This window comes from Lissotriton helveticus, chromosome 10 (genome assembly GCF_964261635.1).
Source record: "Lissotriton helveticus chromosome 10, aLisHel1.1, whole genome shotgun sequence".
Taxonomy (NCBI): domain Eukaryota; kingdom Metazoa; phylum Chordata; class Amphibia; order Caudata; family Salamandridae; genus Lissotriton; species Lissotriton helveticus.
In genome coordinates, this window is record NC_136071.1 from 73,064,052 (window position 1) to 73,086,924 (window position 22,873).

At 42.8% G+C, this 22,873-nt stretch overlaps 1 protein-coding gene across 2 annotated transcripts in view; it reads right to left on the minus strand.

Moving 5' to 3' along the window:
* Positions 1 to 4,433: 4,433 nt before the first annotated feature.
* UXT (ubiquitously expressed prefoldin like chaperone) overlaps positions 4,434 to 22,873 on the minus strand; it is a 51,620-nt gene continuing 33,180 nt past the window's right edge. The window contains exons 4-7 of one of the 2 annotated variants that reach the window (XM_078664782.1): positions 19,118 to 19,185; positions 16,016 to 16,123; positions 12,761 to 12,824; positions 4,434 to 4,762 (exon numbers count right to left, since the gene is read on the minus strand). In XM_078664782.1, the coding sequence (XP_078520908.1) occupies positions 4,700 to 4,762; positions 12,761 to 12,824; positions 16,016 to 16,123; positions 19,118 to 19,185 (303 nt within the window). In that variant the 3' untranslated portion in view covers positions 4,434 to 4,699. The remainder of the gene's footprint in view (positions 4,763 to 12,760; positions 12,825 to 16,015; positions 16,124 to 19,117; positions 19,186 to 22,873) is intronic. The other variant, XM_078664783.1, reaches the window with a different exon arrangement.

Consider the following 22,873-nt stretch of genomic DNA (forward strand, 5'->3'; position numbering starts at 1 on the left):
ATCACAAGGAATTTGGTTGCGCTGCTCTTCATCAAAAGAAAAGGGCAACACATTCCTGTCCTGTTCCCCTGCGCTGGGACACAATGAGCTGCCTAGTGCCAATGCAGGCACCCTTGCGCCATGGTGCAAGGGTGTCTGAGTTGCAAGGGTGATTGTTTTTGTGCAGGAATGTGTCCCATTCTGCACAAAAACAATCAAGAGAGATGTTTTCTTCTTTCGATGTGTGCTGAAGAATGCAGTATATATCGAAAGAGGAAAAAAACTAGGAGAAATAAGGATATTCTTCCTGTTGCAGCTCCCTAATGCCACCCCTGGTGTGGTGTAATAAACTGACTCAATCGCAGGTATACGATTCCTCGTAAATCTGGGAAGATTTGTTGATTCCATTGGTGCTGCGTGGAAACCCCCACAGCATCACCCATGGAACGCCCCTTTCACGCAGTGTTCTGCGTGAAAGGGGCACGTATTTAAAAGGGCATGGAAAGCCACATAAAGTGGCTTTGGGTGGCCTTGGCAGTATGCTGCGGCACATTATGCCATAGAAGTGTGAAAAAAAAAATGATGCTCCGGCAGCACAGATTTAAAAGGAGTCATATACCAGGGATTGCGGCAGATTCTAACACCACCCCAGGGGTGGCGTTAGGGAGGCTCAACAGGAAGAAATATCCTTATTTCTCCTAGTTTTTTCCTCTTTTGATATGTTCTGCATTCTGCAGCACACATTGAAAGAAGAAAACACCTCTCTAGATTGTTTTTGTGCAGGAAGTGCCACTAGGGGCCTCATAAATGTGTTGGTCCCAATAATCAGAGACTTTTCATAAACCAGCTGTCCAAGTAAAGAAAGATAAGGGAGCATTTTCATCAGAGTCTGGAAATTGCCACAGCCAGGCATTTGGTCAATATCCAGGATAAAGACTTAAAACAGAAGTACTTATGTTGATAGTGGTCTTCCCCTAGAGCAAAGTGAATTAAGAACATGTTTCTGGATATTTTTTAAGGAGGTAATGAAAATAATCATCCGGAAGCTGTAGCCTTTGTGAAGTGCTCTGCTATGAACATCATTGAAGAGTCTACAGAGACTGTAACTAGGACTTCTGGGCAATCCCTTACTACTCCTAACACGCACCAGAGCGGGCGGCGGGTGTGCCGGAAATCGCCATTTGTTCCTTAGGGCAGTGTTTATGTTCTGTAATTACAGCCCTTGTCTTGTACAAACATAGATGTCTCTACGATCTACCTTCTGATGAGCAACCTCTCAAGGGGGCAGGGACTCTTCTTCCAGTCAACAAAAATATGGATGTTATGTGAGTAGGAAGAGGGGTTACTCCACTCTGTTTACACTACCAAATAATCACACTAGACGCCATCCCATGTGCCCCCAACCAGAGTCTTGCATCTCATTTAACAATAGACTATCTAATGCCCCCTCTCCTGCCCACTGCTGAAGCTGTTGTACCACACTGGGAAGCCAATCGGTGTCCAGACATTGGGGCAGAGCTCATTAAAGAAGACCGATAGAACTACGCTTCTGCAATGTAGTGTACAAGATTGGCCTGGGCATAAGCTGCAGCACGTCACAAGAGGCTGCTCACAGCACTTTGGGGCTGTACCTGGCCATACGTGGCTGTACATGAAGCAGCGACGTGGCATACAAATCTGGGTCTGGATAGAGGAGGCTCTGAAGGCAGTACCATGGCACACAATAATGTAACAGGTCTCGTGAGATTGTACTGGGTGTCTGAAGCTGTACCGGGGCATAAACGTGGTCTACGCATGTTAGGCTGCACATCACATTTTACTGGAGAAGCTGGAGATGTGGCCCAGCACTGCTCCATATGAAACCTTAGTAGTATTGTGTTCACTAAAAACAAAATCTCTTCCCTCAGCCATGAAATTACAGATTGTCTCCTATGGTTGCAAATAGAAAGGAGAACCAATGTGTCCTCGCTTGGCTTCTTCAGTGTGGGAAGGGCAAGCCTTCCATGTAACTTTATAGAAATGTAAGATTTCTGTTTTTTTTAAGGGATATCAAGGCCAGCACAGATCTCTGCAGCTTGTTTTCTGCGCTATAGACAAGGCAAACTCCTCTGCCACAGTTCAGGCTGTTAAAAATATTATCCAATTGATGCTGAACTGTCTTTGGCATCCCAGGTTAAATTTATATAGACGTGATGCTTCAACTCACTTCACACTTGTGCTTGCCAGTCACAGCACTCACAGTGTCAATTCTTAACTGTATGAGCATCAATCAGCTGCGGCGTAGCAGAAACGGTATTGACCAGTTTTGGGGCGTTCACGTGACTAACATCTAGCTGCCATTTAGCATCAGTAAATTTGATCATGCATCGTGTGCGATAGAAACCCTTCAAGTGTTGGCATTTTATTTTCAAAAGCAGTTTAAAGTGCTCTGTTCTGTACACCTTTCATGCACCACTCTGCACGCCTGCGTCTCAATGACAAGGTAGGATTGTAATTTTTTGGAATCTATATGCGGCTTTTGACACTAGCTTGGGGTCGGTGGAACTGCTCTTCATAGGATTTGGCCTCTTCTATTAGATAGAGAAAAATCTATCATTTTAGAGCTTTTTTTCTTCTGCTCCTCAATCAAATATGGGATTCCTCAGGGCTCTTCATTGATCCTTACATTGTTTAATGTATAGCCCCGTGTCCCATGATTGAATAATACACATCTTATTTTCTTGTTTGGTAAAAAGGTGGCAGTAGTCCAGTCTACTTTTAAGGAAAGTCTTTGGTAAATGGAAAAATTGATTAATAGGAATCACATGAAATGTAATTCTTCTAAGATGGAGATTCTTCTGTTTGAGCACATCGCAGACAGATGGTTGAACGAATGATGGTTGGAGGAGTGGAGGGCTGCTCCTACCCCAACTTCGGTTACTAGAAATCCTGGGGTTAAATTTGAAGACAGCCTTTTTTTTCTTTTCGACCCCAGATTTCATAGGTGACAGCGATGGGTCTCTCTTTGATCCAAGACTAAAAGAAAGTATTTGAATTTGTTCCTATGGGTGCACGCAAAACTATTGTGCACGCATCCATTACATCTAGACGAGACTATGCAAATGCTCTCTACATTTGTTTGCCTTACCTTCTCAACCATTTGCAAATAGTTCAAAACACAGGGCCAGGCTGACACTTGGGCTGCCCAGATGTCAATTTGTTATTTTACATTTGAAGGAGCTTTGCAGGCTACCTATCAAAAAGCGTAATACCTTGAAAGCTCGCTTTTCCCCCTCTTTTCATAAGACACTCCCGTATCTTTGTAAGAGGCTTTATCATTATCGGCCAGGTCCTCCTCAGATATCAGAGAAGGTCTTAATTCTAAAATGCCCACGATTTCATTTGGAACCTGGGGAGGCCAATCTTTTTCCTATCTGGCCATCAAAGCCTGAAATTCACTACCCTGGTCTTTCCGGCTAATTGATAATTAAAGGCAGTTTAACCCCTTGCATGCTGGTGACGAACCCCAGCCGTCACGCTCCGCGGTGCTCGTGTGCTGATGACGGCTGGGGTTCATCACGGCCCCGCCCTGTTCGTTTGTTTACTGCACAGCGGCGGAAACGGGCCAGCAGCGAAGGGGTTAAGAAACAAAGTAGGGCCATGATGTTCTGCCAGTGATCGATTTCTGTTTTGGTTCCCTTTCTTGCTTTAGCGCTGGGACGCCTTCTTGGCAGCTGTAGCGTGCTATAAAATTTCATGATTGATTGATTTACTTTGTTGATCTATTTAGGATGTTGCCCAATACCCTGCTTTTTATTAAGCATCCTGCTAAATTCTATCTCTCCATCTGGAATAATCTACCACTTGATCTCAGGTCTAATTTCTTGCTTTCTAAAATAGGCCTGGCTTTTTAAAGTACAACTGTAATGAGTGTCTCGACGACGCCCTCCACGAGTTACGTGCTTACCAATTTTCTGCCAATGCAAAGAAACGTTTTTAATGTATGTGCTTTCAATGAATAAGCTAACCAACAAAATGGACAATCAAGACACCAGCAAAACCCAGGCTCGCTCTCCCAAACAATAGCCAGAAAAAACACCAAACGTATAGGCAATTAATAAAAGAAAGGGTTGGGTGGGGAAAGGAAAGGAAAGCAGGCTTAGACAAGATAGCAACAACAGAGAAAGAGGCGAGAAAATCAAAGGAAGAAAGCAGGAGAGAAGTTTTACAGTGCACAAATGTCGTAGAAGTACTGGTAGGTTCCCATGCTGAAAAGACAGACTTTTAATCAACCCAAATCCGATCATATGTTGAAGCAGATTAATAAGTTTTCATTCTTTTACAATATCGGGAGATGGCTTAGTCTCCCCCTAGATGTGTTCTGTCCCTGCATTTGTGTTCAATAACGAACAACAATGATGCGCGCACACCCACTCACATAACTCACCCACGGAAATAGACAAGGAAGCTGCAAGTCCCTAGAAGGTATGACACTTTATTTGAATTCCTTCAGTGTATCAATGTGGTAACCACGGCGACAGTCCACACTGAGGGAAGAAGCCAGGATTCCCTCCCCAGCAGTGATGAAGGAGGATGTCTGGTACATGAGCTCTGGCGTGGGTGGGCAAGTCGCCTTGCGGGGAGGTTGCTGTGTTGCTCGACGCGTCATGTTCGTGACGTCGTTTTGGGGAACCCAGAAAGGGGGAGGGTTTCGTAGCTGTTGCCTTAACTCCAACAGTACCTAGAAAACGTCTCTGCGCTTCTCATCTGGCAGCTCTTGCAATCCCTGCAGTTCTCGCAGCCCCTGTAGGAGGACAGAGAGAAATATGGTGAGGAGATGAGAGGCGAATAGAGAAAGGCAAGATGGTCAGTTGAAGATGGGAAACCCAGGAAACGTGGATGCAGATAACAAGTATTGAGAGTGGGTGATGGAAGACATGTAAGATGAAGAGAGAATAAAAAGCACTTGAGAGCGTATAACGATGAGGAAAAACAGGTCGAAGAGGGAAAAATTCAGCAAAGATGTATAGATACAAAGAGACTGTCAATAGAAAAAGAAAGGTTTGAAACGAACACATAAGTAATACAAATTAGAAGACAGCGCTAAAACAGCAGGAGGAAAATGTGATGGAGATTGAAAGGAAGTAATAGAAGAGAGAAATGAGATGGACTATTAGATGAAATATTTCATGTAGTAGTACGTGTAAAGCACCAAGGTGTCATGAAGTGACCCCAGGTTGTTTTGATATTGGTAATTCTTAACATACATATCAGAATAGACCACAAGTCTGTCGAACAGGCATAGCAAGGCAACCAAAAGGTCTAGCCTTGGTGAACTAATGTGGTGTTTAATTTATTTTGAGTTGCAAGTATATATTATAAAAATAAATGTAAGAAAAAAAAGAAAGAAATGCAGTCATCTAAACGTGGAGACAATATGATTGCTGTTTTTTTGTCGCAAAGAAAAGCTTTTAAATATTTTGAACTACTGTGACCTGAAGTCATCATTTAAGTACATAACGAGGTCTAAAAATACAAAGGAAAAAGAACAGATATAGCAAATGGTGGGCAAAGTAAAGCATTGGCGCACGAACCCTAGCAGTGAAATGCACTTCTTTTTAAGTGGATTTGCACATGTGATCAAAGCAAATGCCATCACTCACTGAGTAGAGCCAATGGCCTTAAGGAGGCTACTCTTTTCCTCAAAATGTGCTGTGATTGGCAGAAGCAAAATGTGAAAGTTCAAGGGATGAAGAGGGATGTTTGGGTTTTTGTACGTATTATTTCTTTTCTGATTACATGAGGAAGGCGAAAAAGCTAAAGCGTTTTCTAGGCAGTACTAAATTCAGTTACCATCTTCTCATATGACAAATCATTTCTTAGTACCTGCAGCAGCTAAGAACCTCTCTTTTACCTCTTTAAGGTATGTTCTTGCATCATGCAAAGGCACTGTAGTTTTCCCATTGCATACTTCCAGAGTTTGACGCACTTTGTTGTGCCGCTTTAAAGAAAAAGCAACAGGACCTCCTTCCTGGCAACTAAAAACCAGGCAAGAGTGAACTGTATGTTATATCTACTTATGCCTTTTGTTGAACATGAAACATGAATAAGGTGGTATGCACACCACGTTTGTCTTTTTTAATCATTGTCAATCTTTAACCATTTTAGTCAGTTCGCGTGCAGGACTAGGTCGTGACATGCCCTGAATGCACTATTTAAAGTACAATCTGTGGGGAGCGCCTGGTAGACGCTCCACTCCCAGCCGCACTGCGTGTTTTAGGATTCCAAATCCAACCATTATTTATCCATTCCAACATTCTCCATATTCGTCATGCTTTTACGATAGTTTTACCATGTTTTCACTCTCATCCTTAGTTATTCCACGATTCCATCAAAATGTATTTCAGAAACTTCACATATTTACACGTGCCAATCCAGGCCTCCTTGTAAATTGGGTCCAATACAACCAATGGCTTTTAGGCAGCATCTCTTTATTTCAACCCAATGCATTTCGGGCTTTAACAAGCCCTTCGTCAGGGGTAACTGAAAGTCAACAATAATATACATTATTTCAGTATATGCTACGTTTTAACCGAAAGTATTTACATTTCAATTAAGCGTTACACATGTGGCATTTTGCATATAAACAAGTAGAAACCTTCATTTAAACTAGCCCAATTATTATGTAATATTCAACTCTTCATTATAAAAATAATATTCAACTCTTCATTATGAAAATAAATGTAACAAAAGTGTATTTACGTGCTTGTGAGCCAAACTTAGTGTTTTGGGAATCGTGCATTATGTCCTTTCGCATACCCAAGCGTCTATCAGTTCAAACTGCGTGTTTGTTCCTAAAGCCCCGAACTGAATACTTTATGCAGTTAGCGTCATGTTTAAGGAAAAGCTCTCTGTTTTCCCCCCAAGTCTCATTAGCCATCTTATCAAAAAACCATCCTGCACGTTTATTCAGCTTAACTTGCAGACGCCTGTCAGCAATCATTCGCTCTTCAATTATTTGCAAACCGCAAAAATCGGTTAAATGCGGTTTGCAAATATTATTTTTATAATGAAGAGTTGAATATTACATAATAATTGGGCTAGTTTAAATGAAGGTTTCTACTTGTTTATATGCAAAATGCCACATGTGTAACGCTTAATTGAAATGTAAATACTTTCGGTTAAAACGTAGCATATACTGAAATAATGTATATTATTGTTGACTTTCAGTTACCCCTGACGAAGGGCTTGTTAAAGCCCGAAATGCATTGGGTTGAAATAAAGAGATGCTGCCTAAAAGCCATTGGTTGTATTGGACCCAATTTACAAGGAGGCCTGGATTGGCACGTGTAAATATGTGAAGTTTCTGAAATACATTTTGATGGAATCGTGGAATAACTAAGGATGAGAGTGAAAACATGGTAAAACTATCGTAAAAGCATGACGAATATGGAGAATGTTGGAATGGATAAATAATGGTTGGATTTGGAATCCTAAAACACGCAGTGCGGCTGGGAGTGGAGCGTCTACCAGGCGCTCCCCACAGATTGTTTTGTTGAACATGGCCTACAACAGTGACTAATTGGCGATTATTATTCTTTGTCCAGAAACAAGTTGAAATTATTGAAATACATAAATCACACAAAGCATTTCGCTATTTTTTATAAAGAAAAGCATTCTGATTTCTAGTCAGTACTAATCTCTTTCGTTATCTAACAAGTAAATTAGCATTAATTGGAAGTGATTCACTCTTAACTTTCAGAGATTGCCAAATTTTATTAGCATTTGAATATTCACTAAGATGCAGCAATTAGTGACTATGGCCAAACTTCTCAGCAGACTTCTACTTTGACCTGCTAGATCATATACTAAATTCCTCTATGGGGACTCTAAATTCCCACAAGTCGCACCCCTGCCTCGTATTTTCATCATATAAGATTTGCCACATAGACCCACCCAAGTCTGACCCTCTTTCTAATTGTATCTCTGTTCCCCTTTTATAATATTCCTCTATGTAAACAAATAGAAATGATAAATGTATGAGCTGTAATGTTACACCATCAACTTCTATTTTTGTCAAACTATCACAGTTTGTATATGATCCCAAACGACAGGCCCAGAAACGTGTAAAGTGCTCCAATACTAAATTAATTGGTAGACTGTGTGGTATAAAAGGGCTAATTAAAACAACTATATTAGACCTACGGTAGTACAGAAATAAGCATGTTAAAAAAATACAATCCATTGTGAAATGCTTTGTCCATTACCATGCCTATGCTGAACTGTAAACATCTTTTAACATCCACGGAGTTTAACTATTTTTCGACTGGTAAAACTGGGTGAGAAAAAATGGTTGGTAGGCATAACTGTTTACTCAAGCGAAAACACAATGAAACTGTTGGTATGAATCTTGGGTTAGTGCAGAGGATAACCATGTTATTGTAAAACTTTAGGTATAGCTCCTTTGTTGAGAAAAAAGAAAAAGCATGCACTTTTCTTACTCATCTAGTCGATGTAGTTTCAACAAAAAGGCTGTCTTCCAAGAGAGATACTGAAGTTTGTTTATATGCATATGTTTTAGTGGTTCTTTCATCAATGCAGCTAAACAGTGTTAAGCTCCCATGATGGTGCTGATCTTAACACTGGGTGGAATGCATAAAAGTCTTTCCACAAACACTTCATTGAGAATAATGTTGAATAGGCAGGCCTTCTCAGGGATGTAGATATTGATGAAATGTGAACTCTTGCATAAGAGTATCTTAATTAAACCAGATTCAGTCAATTATAGCAGATAGGAAAATAACTGATGTGGGTACAAGGACACTAGTTCCATTCGATTAGAATGTCCCAAAATACAAAATGGATCTATATTAACTTGAATGTTGTAAGATTTGATAGTGCTCAGACTGCCTGCAAGATCTGTATGCACTTGACTGGGAGTTGCAATGTGCCAAATTCTTAGTCCAGAGAAGCCAGGCTGTCATGTGTAAGGACCACAGATCCTGTTGAGGTTTTGGACCTTCACCCCGTGACAGAAAAATAGTGTCCAGCTTGATCTGGATTGGCATTGCCGCAGACATCTCTAATAACAGGGAGGACCAACGCTGCTTTCAGGATTATTGTGCAGCACCTGACCGTACCTTTCCTAAACCAATGGGCAAAGGAGGAAATGCATACATAAATTTGTTGGTCAAATTTGTGGAAACGTCCTCTGCCATGAACCCTGCACATCTTCATCTGCTAGTGAACAGTGAGGCACTGTTGTACTGAGCAGTTGCTTAAAGGGCACCTGTGGATCCACTATCTTTGAAAGATAAAAAAAAAACACCCCTCTGGTCTGGAAAATTACAAATGGCTGCTTGTTGTCAAGTTCCCATTCAATGTTTGATTTTTAGTTTCCTGTGCAACACATCTGCACAGTTCTTTATTATTGAGGGGCCATTCCCAGCCTTGCTTTGTACTGCTGAACATCACAGTTGTAATGTCTGTGTGAATCCACTGGCTGTTCTGTTCTTCCTCAACTGGTCCCATTTGCAGCTGGCACTGTAGCGGCAGTTGGATGCAAGAAGAAATGCAACCAAATGGTTTTCCAACATTGCCTTCCCTTGTAACTATTCTGGCTTCTAGAAAAACTATCAACTTTGCTAATGAAACTATGGACGTTTTTCCGCTAATGACTAGGCCTTGTGCTGATAGAAGCTGCATTGTCCTTTGAACTGCTTATTGTGCCTGAGTGAATGAAGACGCTTAGATTATCTGGTCAAATAAATATGGGTAAGTAGACAGAATCTTTCAAAGGCATCCTGCTGCAGGTGCCATGCATTTCGTAAATATGCAGCAGAGATGAGCGGAGACCTAACACAGGGCTTTGAATGGAAAACTTCTTTTTCTCAAATCACAAGAGTGCACATAAAATACAGATCTTGAGCCCATAGGATATATAGTACATTAGCTTAATAGTATGATCATCAATTAAAAATATAATTGATTCCATAAGATACTAATAAGTTCATTTACTATATATCCCTGTGGGCTAAAGACATGCATTTTATGTGCACACTTGAGATTTGAGAAAAGCAATTTTGCTTTGTGGGGGCACATGGACACTGACAAAGCGACCTGTTGTCATGAAACACGTGTTGGCCCATGATGGACACTTAATTCATGAATGAGGTGTACAAATAATTTCTGGAAACCTTCATTCATTCCATTTCGAAGATTTATTGTCTGAATCTGAAGACCTCCGAACTCAGTTTCTTCTTTCAGGGCTGTTGCAGAGTCGCAATCAGAGAAATACAGGTCAGGTAATTGACTGGGATTTCTGAGATAATCTGAGAGACTGACTTCTTGTTGGTCTATTTAGCATGCTTTTTTGGAGATGCTGATCATTGAGAAGCTATGGGTTACAGAAGTAATTCTTTCGGCTTGGTTGGTCACAATTGCAGCACACCTGCTGACAGTGCGGCCAAGAAGTGAAGTAGCAGATTCGGGAGGGGGTCATGTGACTAATGTGCATTAAGTGCATTATTTTATCTCAAGTTAGAGTTTTGCAGATCCTTGAAGGTAAGACAAGGTAGTGCAATCCATCCAAGTCACACTACAGTGGACTCTTCTCGAAGGTCTAGTTTTGAAAAATATATGGGTTTGGTAGATTTCGCTGCATGGCAGCTGAGCCCGGGCCCACATTCCACAGCTACCCATTGTGCCAAAAGGTTAATTTTTCCATGCCAAACATTTCATGTCTCTATGTCGCATTTTGGGCCTTGTAGCAAGTGCTAGGCCTGCCCAAACAAACAAGGTACCATTTATAGAGTAGAAGAGTGGGAACACATAATAGGAGAACATTTGGTATTACCAATTGTATTTATTTCCTTTGTTTGCTTCTAAGAGTAAGCCTGCGTGCAAGAAAGGACGTATTTGGCAAAATGCCCTCTCCATCACGATAGTGGGTGTAATAACAAAGTCAGAGGTGTTTAAATAACCACTGTTCCTAAATTGGGTATCTTGTGGACATTTCAAAAACACATTGATTTCCTTTCTACTCATTTTTCATTGATTAGATGTGACCATATTAATTGTTGCACTGTCAGTCTACAATAAAAAATCATTATTCGCTCCAGCAGAGTTGTTGAGTTGGGGTACTGTACGTTTTTGGACAACCAACAAATACTATACAGCCCTGTGATTAGAAGGGTATGAACGATGCAAATGTATAATACTTTTGTAATTCAGCCACTGGAGCAAAAAATTACAGATGTAAACATTGTCACCAATTGCCATCTGTTCCTACTTATTTTCATTGTTTTATGTCAATGACTAGTTTCTTTTGTACCCGAAAGCACTCTACATTTCAAGTTTTACTCGTGTAAGCATATGCTGAGAACAGGGCTGAGAGCCCATGTCCAAATTGTATTAATGGCGGAGCGGGGAAAAGTCTGTCCTTCACTGCCTCCCACTCTCTATGGTTTCTTAGATCATTCATGAATTAAGCAGTCTTTCCTTAGTGCAAAGAAAAATATGCAACAATTATGTAGAGATATACTCATACACAAGCAATCTACACAAATGACCCTTTTCTGAATTCAAACTTTTTTTCAGTTTCCCAACCCCGAAAATTCTAGCTTTCCCAGTTCACCCATTAGTTTTTCATTTCTTTCCACCACAAACTGCAATTAGGTGGAAACCACAAAAATGAGGAACAATGGAGTACCAGTCAGAAAAATGCAAAAACGGTGGCAAACAAAATTGGTTTTCTGTTACAACTTTGTATGTTGCCTAAAACTGGCTAGATGGGGACCTTAGTAGAGCAAACCTTTTGTGGGAGTCATTAAAAAATACACTTTCTTGCAAAGCTTTTTAACCAACAGAGAAAAACACAACATTTTGCTATATTTTTTACTATTTTCTCAGGTTTTTCCAGCATACTCCACAAACGCAGGGTACCTTTAGCATCCTTAAGATGTGGTGGAGGACCCTGAAAATTTGGCCTTGATACCTTCTGTGGAAAAAGGTCTGAAGGCTTGTGCGCAAAGTAATTATGCCTTCCCATCTTAAAATTGTGGATGAGGGAGTTGCTGACGGTTTCCTTTGCACGGTCTCTCAATCGCTATGGTCTCTCAATCGCTATGGTTTGTCACACCATCCATGGGTCTTTCCATTGTGCAAACAAAATACATTTCACATTCTGTAAAGATACACTGATGTAACCGATTGCAAATGTGCCTGAATTAAAAGCATAAAATGCCTGGGTGGCATATTTTTACTCGTTTTAAGGGTGTTTTGTAAATAAGCTGAAGATCACCAAATCGGATGTTTTTCCACTGTTGGTTGGGTACAGACCTAATAATGACTCTGGATATTTATTTTGCTCATATTTCTTTCTGATGATCTGTAGGAGGGCAGAGGAGTCTGGAACTTCTTACCAAGCGTGAAGTATTCACAAATGTGATGTTGGCTCAGATGAAACGTTGTTACTACATTTAGGAGAGCGTTAGAGAGTACCTAGAGATTATTCTGTATGTTTATGGGCCCCCAAAAAGTTTGTCGCTTAAAAATCTTATGTATGCACTTCTTTTTTGGAGAGGGAAACTTTGGAAAGTGAGGGTGAATAAGGAGTCCAAGATGGCATTTGCCCCATGTCTGTTTAGTGACTGAGATGATGAAACCTCGAAAATTGGGATGACAAGTGGCGGCTGGGCCGCCCTTGATGGCAAAACTTTATCTGTAAATCAGATCACCCCAGACTGGAGAGTATCTGCCAAACCACTGTAGATGTAAATATTGTGCAGCAACATAAACGTACCTCTAACACCACCCGAATATTCGCTTTGATTTTTGCTGCATCTTGGGTCATCATTTCACTTGATCTGGGAGAGAGACAACAGGTAAAGAAACCGCAATATTTTATACCATCCAAAATGCCACACTTCCAGGAGCCCATGGACTCTTAAAACTCCAAACCACTGACTAAAATATTGAATCTAATCAATCAACTGGATAACACCAATAAGTGGTGATGACCATTTGGGAAAGGGGATGTCCATGGCACAGATGATGTGCTACAACACTGCTGTGGATGTGCATCTGATATTTGTATAGTGCAAGTCTAGCCAAAGGGCGGTAGTGCACCATTCAGGGTCAAATGCAAAGATGCAGTCAGCGAGTGATTTAAATGGCAACCTGGTTCTAAGAGCAGAAGTGGACTATTCTTGCGTTGTGTGAAAATGTTCTTTAAAGAGATGTACTACCAGTTCTTTCCTAAATTGAAACAGAGTTAGGGCAGACCCGATATGTACTAGAATGTCCCTCCTTAACCTATGTGCATAGATGGAGAAGGCCTTGTTTTTTCCTTTTTTGCACTTCGTCTCCACTCTGAAGGTGACCTTGCTGCAATTGAGCAGAGAACCACTAGAGAAGGCTAGCTAACTAGCCAAATAAGTGTGATGCAGGTTGTGATGCCTTTGTAGATTATGGAGCTGGCTTTAAAGATGGTTGGAGCAGGCAAGGCGAACCAGTGGAATTCAACCCAGATGGGGAATATGGTCATATTTCTAAACCCTTTATAAGGCATGCTCCAAAGTGCAGGATGCCATTAAGTAGGGGTCAGCGTGGAGTCTGGGAGGCTAAGGAGAAGGACCACCAGGGACAAGAATTAGTGAGCTTGAACAGTATTTTTGAAGGAGTCTTCAGACCGGTTTGGTTTACAACCAGTGCGAATCCAACTGACTTGGCCTTGGGTGAAAGTTGGAATTCAAATCAGTCCACATTCATGTGGAAGAGCCAGTTTTGGACCCAGTTGTTGTTGCTTGGAAATAGCAGGAATTCTGATTTGCTGGGGGTGAACTTCAGGTAAGTGCTGAACATTTAGGTTTTGGTGACAGGGTTTCGGTAGTTGGCTGTCTGGAGTGAAGGAGCTTTTCAAGTACAGTTATGTCTTATCTGCGTATTCGTCATTTTTAATGCTCTTAATGAGGCGTAAATTCTGGGGCTCTTTGAAGCGTTTTGGAAATCAAGGGGGTGCAAGTAGCAACACTGGGTGGCGCTGCATGTGATGGGGGATTCTAGGACCTGGATATGCCCATGTAAACAAAGTGGTATAAGTTTGATAGGTAGGAGGTGAACCTGTGAAGGAGAATGAACTGAATCCTGCAATAAAGGACCTCTTGTATGATCACCCCCCCCCCCCAATGTTTTTGGACTGACGCTGCAGGTTTTCCAACTCTGTGGTGCACTGGGTCCTGCTGTTCAGGCCTCAGTGCATGTACTTGTACCCCTAAGTACGTGTACAATTGGCCAGTACCTGATTCACTCATTTAACTTACTCTAAAGTCCCTATCATATGGTATCAGAGAAACCCAGGACTGGTAAGTTTAAATGTCACTAGTGGATTGAAGCACTTAATTGTGCTGCCACAGCAGTGACGAGACAAAAACTGACTCTATGCTTGCCACTGAAGCCTAGTTGGGGAGCGTAACACAGCCAACTAGACATGGCAAATAAACCCTTTTGCCAGGTCAAATTCTTCTTTTTTAATATTAATAGGCCACCCCTAGGGACGCCCTTGGTAGTCCGCCAGGATGCATGCTTCGTATTAAAAAGAAGGGCATGTTCCTTTTGGGTTTAATATATCCACACAGTGAATACAAGAAATTGACATTTTCACCGTAGCAAAGCTGGATGTCCCATTGGCTAGCATGGAGTTTCACAAGTCAATGCGTTAATTACTAACAATCATTTGAGACCACCAAAGATATTACTCCAGGGCATCAACTTAATCCTTACATTAATCCAGACTCATTGCTGATATCGAATTTAAGGTGACATTTAATAGAAAGAGGACTTTAGAAAGTCACCACTTTGTTACTCAAACATCTGGTAGCCTTTCCTGTCTATCTTCAGCAGTTGTTACCTGCGACAACATGCTGCCCTCCTACCAGGAAGTGTGAAGGGCTTCCACACAGGGATCAATAAGAATTGGTGATGGGAGGAGGTGTGACCTCCTCCAGCAGGATAACTACCTGGTAGTGGTCACATGTGGTCCAGTTACGAAGAAGGAAATAGCAATCACACCTTTGACAGGCTGGCATCTAGTCTAGAGGAAGAAAAGCCATTGCAAAAACAGTTTTCCAGGAGGAGTGGCTCATTGTGCATTGACCAGAGCTCTGTCCCAGAGAGGAAGGGCCTCGACATATTGGATTTGGGTAGTGTCTGGGATCCTGGGATTGTTTGGTGGCCAAATCCCCAGGAAGTGATGTAAAGTGTGAAGGGTTTCCTCGTGGGAAGTACAGCCCAATTGGCTAGCGAGTCCTCCCCCAAAAAACTAGAAGATAGCATAAAAGTGGCACCCCAAACCCACAGTCCTCAGATCGCCATTGGACTGTAAAGAAGACAGAAGATGGACTGCCCTGCTGCTCCCTGGACCCTGCAAAGAGAATCTAAAACAAACAATGGACTGCATCTACTGAACCCGATGGTTTTGTAAAGGGGACTTCGCCCACTCATGGAAAAGACCTCAATTTGTGCCAGGACAGAAGAAGCGACTCCAAGAACTAGTTGGCTAGCTTCCTGTTAAACTTCAGGACCACCAAAAGCTAAGAAAACCTGCACCCCTCGAGAACCCTTTGAAGTATTTCAGGGACCTGAGGGGTTGTTAGTTTTAAGTGTAACAAAAAATGGTGCTTCATAAAATATGCCTAAAATCAGTGGTGGGCTCAGATTTCCTGCTCCATTCATGAAGTGCAGCAGGAAAGGGCTACTTGCTTTACATACAGTGAGTGAAATCTGATAAGTTAATTTCATAATCTTTACCAGGCAAGCAGATCTTCTATGATAGTGCAAGAGGAAAGGTTGTTATATTATAAACTTTGTGTAAAATCAATGTAGTATTACAGTCTGAACTCTCATATGTCTCAAAAGTGGATCTGGATAGGGCTCAGTATATACGGTACACAGATTAACAATCAGGTTAGTGCTATGTTCATAGATTCTTCAACCCGACTTACACGTGACTTTACTAGAAGAGTAGCAGGAGGGCTGTGTTAGTAAAGATCACACTCACTTTGTTAGTAACTGCGACTTCTTTTCAATAAACTTCAGTGCCTCAGCCAGAGTCAATTCGGCAAAGAACCCATAACCAATAGCAACAAATACCTTAGAAGGATCAGGTCTGGAGAGAAAAAAAAAAAAGAACACAATAAGGGTTAATAAAAAATGACATCTAAGCAAGTACCAGCTTAACTTCAACTTAAAAAGATTACACATAACCTAGGCAATTACCACCCAGTACGCCAGATTTTTTGATAAATTATTACAACAAATACACAATATGTGTAAAGATCTGTAAAAAGCAAGGTTTGTGAAAAGTAAATCTTGGCGAAAAAAACAAGCTATACTCGTTAGAGAAAATTGCATGCATGGAACCCAAGTTGGCTTAAATGAAGTCTTCAGAAGCATTTGCAGTTCTCTTACATGACAATCTAACAAGTAAAGTGGCTAAAACTAGACTGAACATGGATGGGTATGGAACCAATGAAAAATATTTGAACATTTGCAGACACATAATGAAAGTAATTACGCTAGCTTTAGATTGCATACTGTTAAAAGTGGAGCAACTCTGGGGCCAGTATTATTCAATAATTATATGTAAAATGGTGTTGAGATTATAGTAACTGAGAAGGATCTTTACAATAGTGGGGCCAAACTATAAATGAGCTGTCCATATGATTCAGTAGTCAAAAATAGATTACCTTCATAATGACGCATAGACTTAGACTAATTTCTCCCTACTTCCCAACTGTTTGAGAATTACACATCCTAGCTGGCAGGACCAGGAAAGCTTCACATAAAGAATATTGCCACTTAAAGAAAAATTGCAACTCTGCCAGTGCTAGCATCCCTCTGCTTTAAAGCTCTCCCCAGACCAGTGCATCAACAACCATCCCCATCAAGCACAGCCATGTTTTCTCACTTGCAAAGTTGCAGCACAGCATTTTCTCACCGAGAGCACGGCTGAGTGGATGCTGTGAGGTAAGGAAAGCTAAGACCAAGAGAACCAGAATCAGCAGGATGATAATTATGTCTTACTCTGTTGTATATCTCTCCCTCATTCCCAGCTCTTGGGGCATCTGATAACACTGAAAAATGAGATGTTCAAGTGGTTTGTCAGAGAAGCAAGGACAAGATATAAAACCCATTCTGTTTGAAGGGAGGCTCAAGATGTAAATGGTTGTTAAAATGACATCTCTCCTCCTGATTTTAAATAAAAAAAATATAATTAGGAGGATTCAAGTAAGCTCAAAGATAGTATTTAAAGAATCTACATAATACAGCCAAATGGAAAACATAATTCAGTTAGTGGAGCATCAAGAGGATTTAGATCGCTCTGTCTGTACTGTCCAGTAGCATACCAGAAGGCACTTACTTGTGTTTTGATTTCTGTGTCAATCTTTTATAGATGCACCCACAATGGCATTGCATATCTCGAATGTCTAGAAGTAATTCAACTTGTATGGAGGACTGAAGACTTGACATCTCTTGCTAGACCAACAAAACTAAAGCCTGGGATAATGTGGGCTCTATAATAAGTATTTATACAAATGAGGGAAAAGTAGGTCCAACATACAGGCCCTAAATAATACAACGTAGCAACAAAGGAGTATGCAGTTCCTATGGGGAGGGAGGGGAAGGAAAAGTCGGAGGCTGGGTTGGTCAACACCCCTGTTCTAAAGTAGAGTGTGGGTGTCTCCCAATATGGGAAGTGGGACCCTCACACACCTGATTGGGTGTCATGCTTCATCATAGGGCATGCTCCTCGTCAGGCCGGCGCTGCAATGCCTGACGGGCACCTCTTTGTCAGAGATCTTTTTCCCAAACCATATGGGTGAAGTGCAGGTGAGGGGTCTGGTGGTGTAGAGGTGCGAAGATGTGTGGGAGAATAAAATGAGGCGAGATGATGCTCCAAAATGAGTTTAATCTGCGAGCCCACTCGTCTCAGTTAAAAACATCAGGGAAGTCACCGTCGATTATGATGATCAGAGGAGTCTAGGTTTGCGTAGTTGTGGTCAACATGTTTCTCGCCTTTTGTGTAAATAATCACTTGGCAATTTGTCAGGACCTACAGTAATTCACTATCTACACAGTGGTTGGTTATAGAAATGAACCAATCACTCAGTCGACCTATGAATGAGGTACCTTGATTATTTAAAGAGTAGGACCAACCCAATTCGGGTTTTAATCACGCCTCATCGAATTGCAAGCAGAGGAATGAGCATTACTAAAGAGTTAACGTCATGAGTTCTCCTGGGAACAGGTGCCGGGGACCTACACCTCGCTAGACAGAGCGAGGAGTAGGTTCCCACAAGAATTGACAGAGCTCTTGAACTTTCTAAGAGTTCAAATTAGCCGGGGAAATCAGAGGGAAGGGATACACAAACTCGGGTGTCCATTGTAGGAAAGGTGCATCTCAAAGGAACTTTGCCCCCGATTTCAACCAGAAAACTCCATCTTTTGAAGACAAATGTATTTTCATATGATGTATTCTAAAGGCTTGACCAAGATTATCCAATGACTGACCACATGCCCCAAGGACAGAGCAGCATCCTCAAAATCCAGCTCTCGGGAGAACCGTCTGCTTTTTTTAGATGTCCTCTTGAGACAGTGATCAAGTCACAAGAGACATCACATTCCTTTACAAAACTAGGCACCCCACATAGGGGTCTGCTTCTCACTGACTGCAAGTAACCAAAGTATTATTTGTATGTATGCATATGGTATTTCAATAGTATAATCCTAGCGAAAAGGCAGTAGAGTGCTGTACAGGGCCAAAGACACGCATAAAGTCAATGAGTAGTAGGAGAGGTAACTGGATTGCGATAGGGTGCTTTTCTCCAGAAGGACATTAAGCAGGTGTTTTTTCTTTCCATTTAAGAGTTTGGTTATATAATATCCCCACACGAAAACATTTTCAGCTCCCAATGCTACACTATCATCAACAACTACACAGAAGATCTACCTGTGCTTCACTCCTCCATTTCCTCATGGCTAATGCTTAGATTTTCAATCATTACCCCTTTGTGCCACTCCTGATTTAACTGTGATTCTCGACATTGGAAAGGCAGCACCTTGGATCTTGACAGGATTTCACAAATATGCTTTCACTCACACTTCTGCGTCGACAAAGAAGTTACAGCCCAAGTCCACCTGCATCTTCAGGACCTCCTGCTCAGACTCCTGATGAGAAGAGGCAAGACAAAAGACAATCAATCAAATATTCAAATATTAAACTAGGTGTTTTGTGTGATTCGTTGTTTGCCTTTATGTCGAGTCTTCATGGTGAATTTTATATCATTAACAAAATCAAAGCTTAATCTTATACTGCCTAGAAAGGGATTGGACCATTAAAGCAATGGGGTTGACCCAATGAATCAAAGGACCTGGGTAACAATTTATATGAAAACAGAGTGGTCCCTGACACAATTTCAGAATATTACTTAATGTAAATCTTATTTTTCGAGGTAAACAGATCAAATCTGTGGAGAGATGTATTATTTGCAAGAAACAGTATTAGTATAACAAACCCAACACAAACAATACAAAAGGTCAATTATGCTTGATCTTTCTTTGTATAATACCACATTTAGTTACATGTTCATAACAAGCATTGGCATTGCCAATAGGTCTCGCTTGTGGGTCTTTCGTTCTCTGCCAGACAACGCACACCGGATCCCCAGCACTAATCAAGTTATTTCCGTATTCAAGAATCTGAACTATTCATTTCAATATTATGTGCTTTCTCGGTTTTTCCCCCTCGCAATCACCAAGATAATTAGACATTTTGCACTTTATAATGAAATGATTGCAGCCTCAATCTGTGAGAAATGGGGAATTGACTGTTCTTCATTGTACTGTGGAGTGGATGGAAATGTGTGTGTGCGGGAGGGGGGGTAGAGAGAGGAGGTGAAAGAGAGAGAGAGCCGAGACGGGACGGACGTGGACCGTCTCGGCTCCCGGCCCGCGCGCTGCTCCGGCCTGGAGCCCAGCGTCCTTGGGAGGCCCCCCGCGACGCACACACTCCCTGATTGTAGCGGAGGGTGTGGGGCATCTGCAGGGCTACCCCGATCGCTGCTGGTGCCTGTGGAGCGGCGATTGCTGAGTGCTCCCGATCCCCGCCAAGGACCCAACATGGCGGCCGCCCGTTACCAGCTCGGGCTATGGAGCAACAAGGAGGAGGAGCGGAGACCGGGGGCGAGTCGGACGGGCGGGCGCTGTTCACCCGAGCCGATGTAGGGCTCCTGCCGCGTCCCCCGATGCCACCTCGTTGCTGGTGTCTGTGGAGCGGCGCTGGCTGGCTGCTGTCGATCCCTGCCGGGGACCCAACATGGCGGACGCCCGCTGCCGGCCCGGACTGAAGGGCATCAGGGAAGAGGAGCGGAGACCGGGGGCGAGTCGGACAGGCGCTGATCACCTGAGCGGTATGTAGAGCTCCCGCTGCGTACCCCGCTGCCACCCGCTGTCACCCGCCGAGACTCTGAGGGCATTCCAGGGGCACACCAGTAAAGGGCCGGTGATTGACGGTGGCGCCCCTGCTGATGACGGCGCCGCCCTGAGGCCTTCCCACCGACCTGCTCCGGGGGCCATACACCCCTCTCTCCGCCACAGACGAGCCTGGGCCCGAGGGCAGAGATGCGCCCCCCCCTTCCCGGCCGCGCTGTTTGGCGCCGGCGGGGCCTGACTTCAAGATGGCGCCCTTGGAGACACACTTTCTATGACCGGCAGACGCAGGCTACGGGAACACGAACGCAGAGGATAGTGCCCTGGTGGACTCTGGAGGACTTTTTCGTTGGACTAGTCCCTCCCTACATACCCTGCATCCTACCCACCCTTCCTCTATGCTGTGAATGCTGCTGTTTTTTCTTGGACAGTTCTCGCTGGACTCTAGCCCTTCCTTCCCTCCAGACCTTTGCATCCCACCCACCCCTCCTCTATGCTGGTACTCGTGTAGTGTTTGCAGCGGTCCTCTGTACTCTCTACCACCCCTATATTACCCCTAGAGTGTTTCCAGTCACATCCCTCCTGTCAAGATAGATGATAACTCTAATGACTAGTTTACTATTTGATTTTTAGACTGTATCCATGTGTATCCCCTCCCTGGGTTAGAATTATAGCTTTTACGACTAATCGCCTGTGGAACTGGTGAAATATAGCCAGGTGTACCCCTTCCCCCGTGTGAAGAGATAACCCTATCCACTAGAGCAAAAAGAAAGGTGTTCCTGAAATGTGTAACGTAACTGATTTTATGTAAAGTGCCTTGTAAAGGGGCAGCTGAAATTCCAGGAGCCTAGTCCCGACAGCTCGACGACTTCGGAGGGCTGGAAGTGGTCCCCCGCTACACGGCGGAGGAGGGCACTGGACATCGAATGCTGTCTTATGTAAAGCGCTCTGATAACCTAACCGGTTCAAGATCCTGAAATATGCAACGTAATTGATTCTATGTAAACTGCTGTGATAACATGTAACGGAACTGGTGCTATGTAAAGCGCTCTGATAACCTAATCGGTTCAAGTTCGCGCTATAGAAAACTCTAAAAATAAATAAAATAAAATAAGGAAGGGAAAGGTGGAGAGAAAGAAGCAGAGGGGGAGATAGGGGGGTAAGAGGAAAGAAAGAAAGAAAGAAAGAAGGAATGAAAGAAAGAGGAAGGAAAGAAGGATGGAAAGAAAGAAAAAAGAAAGGAATAAAGAAAACGAGAGAAAGGAAGAAAGAAAGAATGAAAGAAAAAGAGAAAGGAAGAAAGAAAGAAGAGAAAGAAAGAAATAAAGAAATAAAGGGGGAAAGAAAGAAAAAAGACAAAGAAAAAAGGAAGGCAGGAAGGAAGAAAGAAAACGAGAGAAAGGAAGAAAGAGAGAATGAAAGAAAAAGAAAAAGAGAAAGAAAGAAAGAAAGAAACGAACAAAGGAAGGAAGAATGAAAGAAAGAAGGGAAGAATGAAAGAAAGAACGAAAGAAAGAAAGCAAGGAAGGAAGAAAGAACGAACGAAAGAAAGAAAGGAAGGAAGAAAGAAAGGGGAGGGAGGGGAAAAAAGCGAGCGAGAGGAAGGAGAGATAGGTGGAGTAAGAGAATCATAAAGGGGCGTGGGGAGGGGTGCTTTGGCTTTCTCCATTGCTCTGGGAAGTGCATGTAAATCTGTATGACAGAGAAAGAGGCAGAAAGGATTAAACATAAAGGTGGGAGATAGAGGACAGGAGAGAACAAGAACGAAAGACAGGCCAAAGCAGGGTGAAGGATTCGAGCATGAAAAACAAGGCAGCGCTGGGAGGGGGGCTGGGCACGAAGGAAGGAGAAATTTGAGTCACGGCGGCCGTGAAGTGTGAAGCAGATCCCTTTGAAGCTCTCGGAGGCAGGAGCAAATGGTAAGGGGAGCTAAAAACAAGAGCGGCCGGGAAGCGGCCAGGAAACTAAGTACGGCCGGCCACATAATTAGGGCAGGAGAAGTGTGGCAGGCAGATGTGCGGCCTGGTGAGGGGGCGGGAATGCGAGCCTGGTGGGGGAAGGCGGATTACGGAGATGCTCGTGCTTGTGTGGTCACGTGACCCGCTTTGTGGCCACGTGACCTCACATGCACTGTGAAGAAACGCCAGGGAGCATGATTAAATCAATTGGTCAGATGTATCGTTCTGTACAAAAGGGAAACAAAAAAGGGGGAGGGGGGTGGGGGGAACACGAGTCAGCAATTTTAATGACCCACACCCAGCATTAAATGCAGTAAATCCCACAGTATTAAGAAACAGTGACTCACCCCTGTAGTAATCAAGGGTGATTTAATGAAGGCACTCTCTAAATGGGCCGTCGTAATGAGTCCGTTATCCGACCAGGAAGAAGCCCAATGAATGGAAGGGGTCCTGTGTCGAGAAAAGACGCC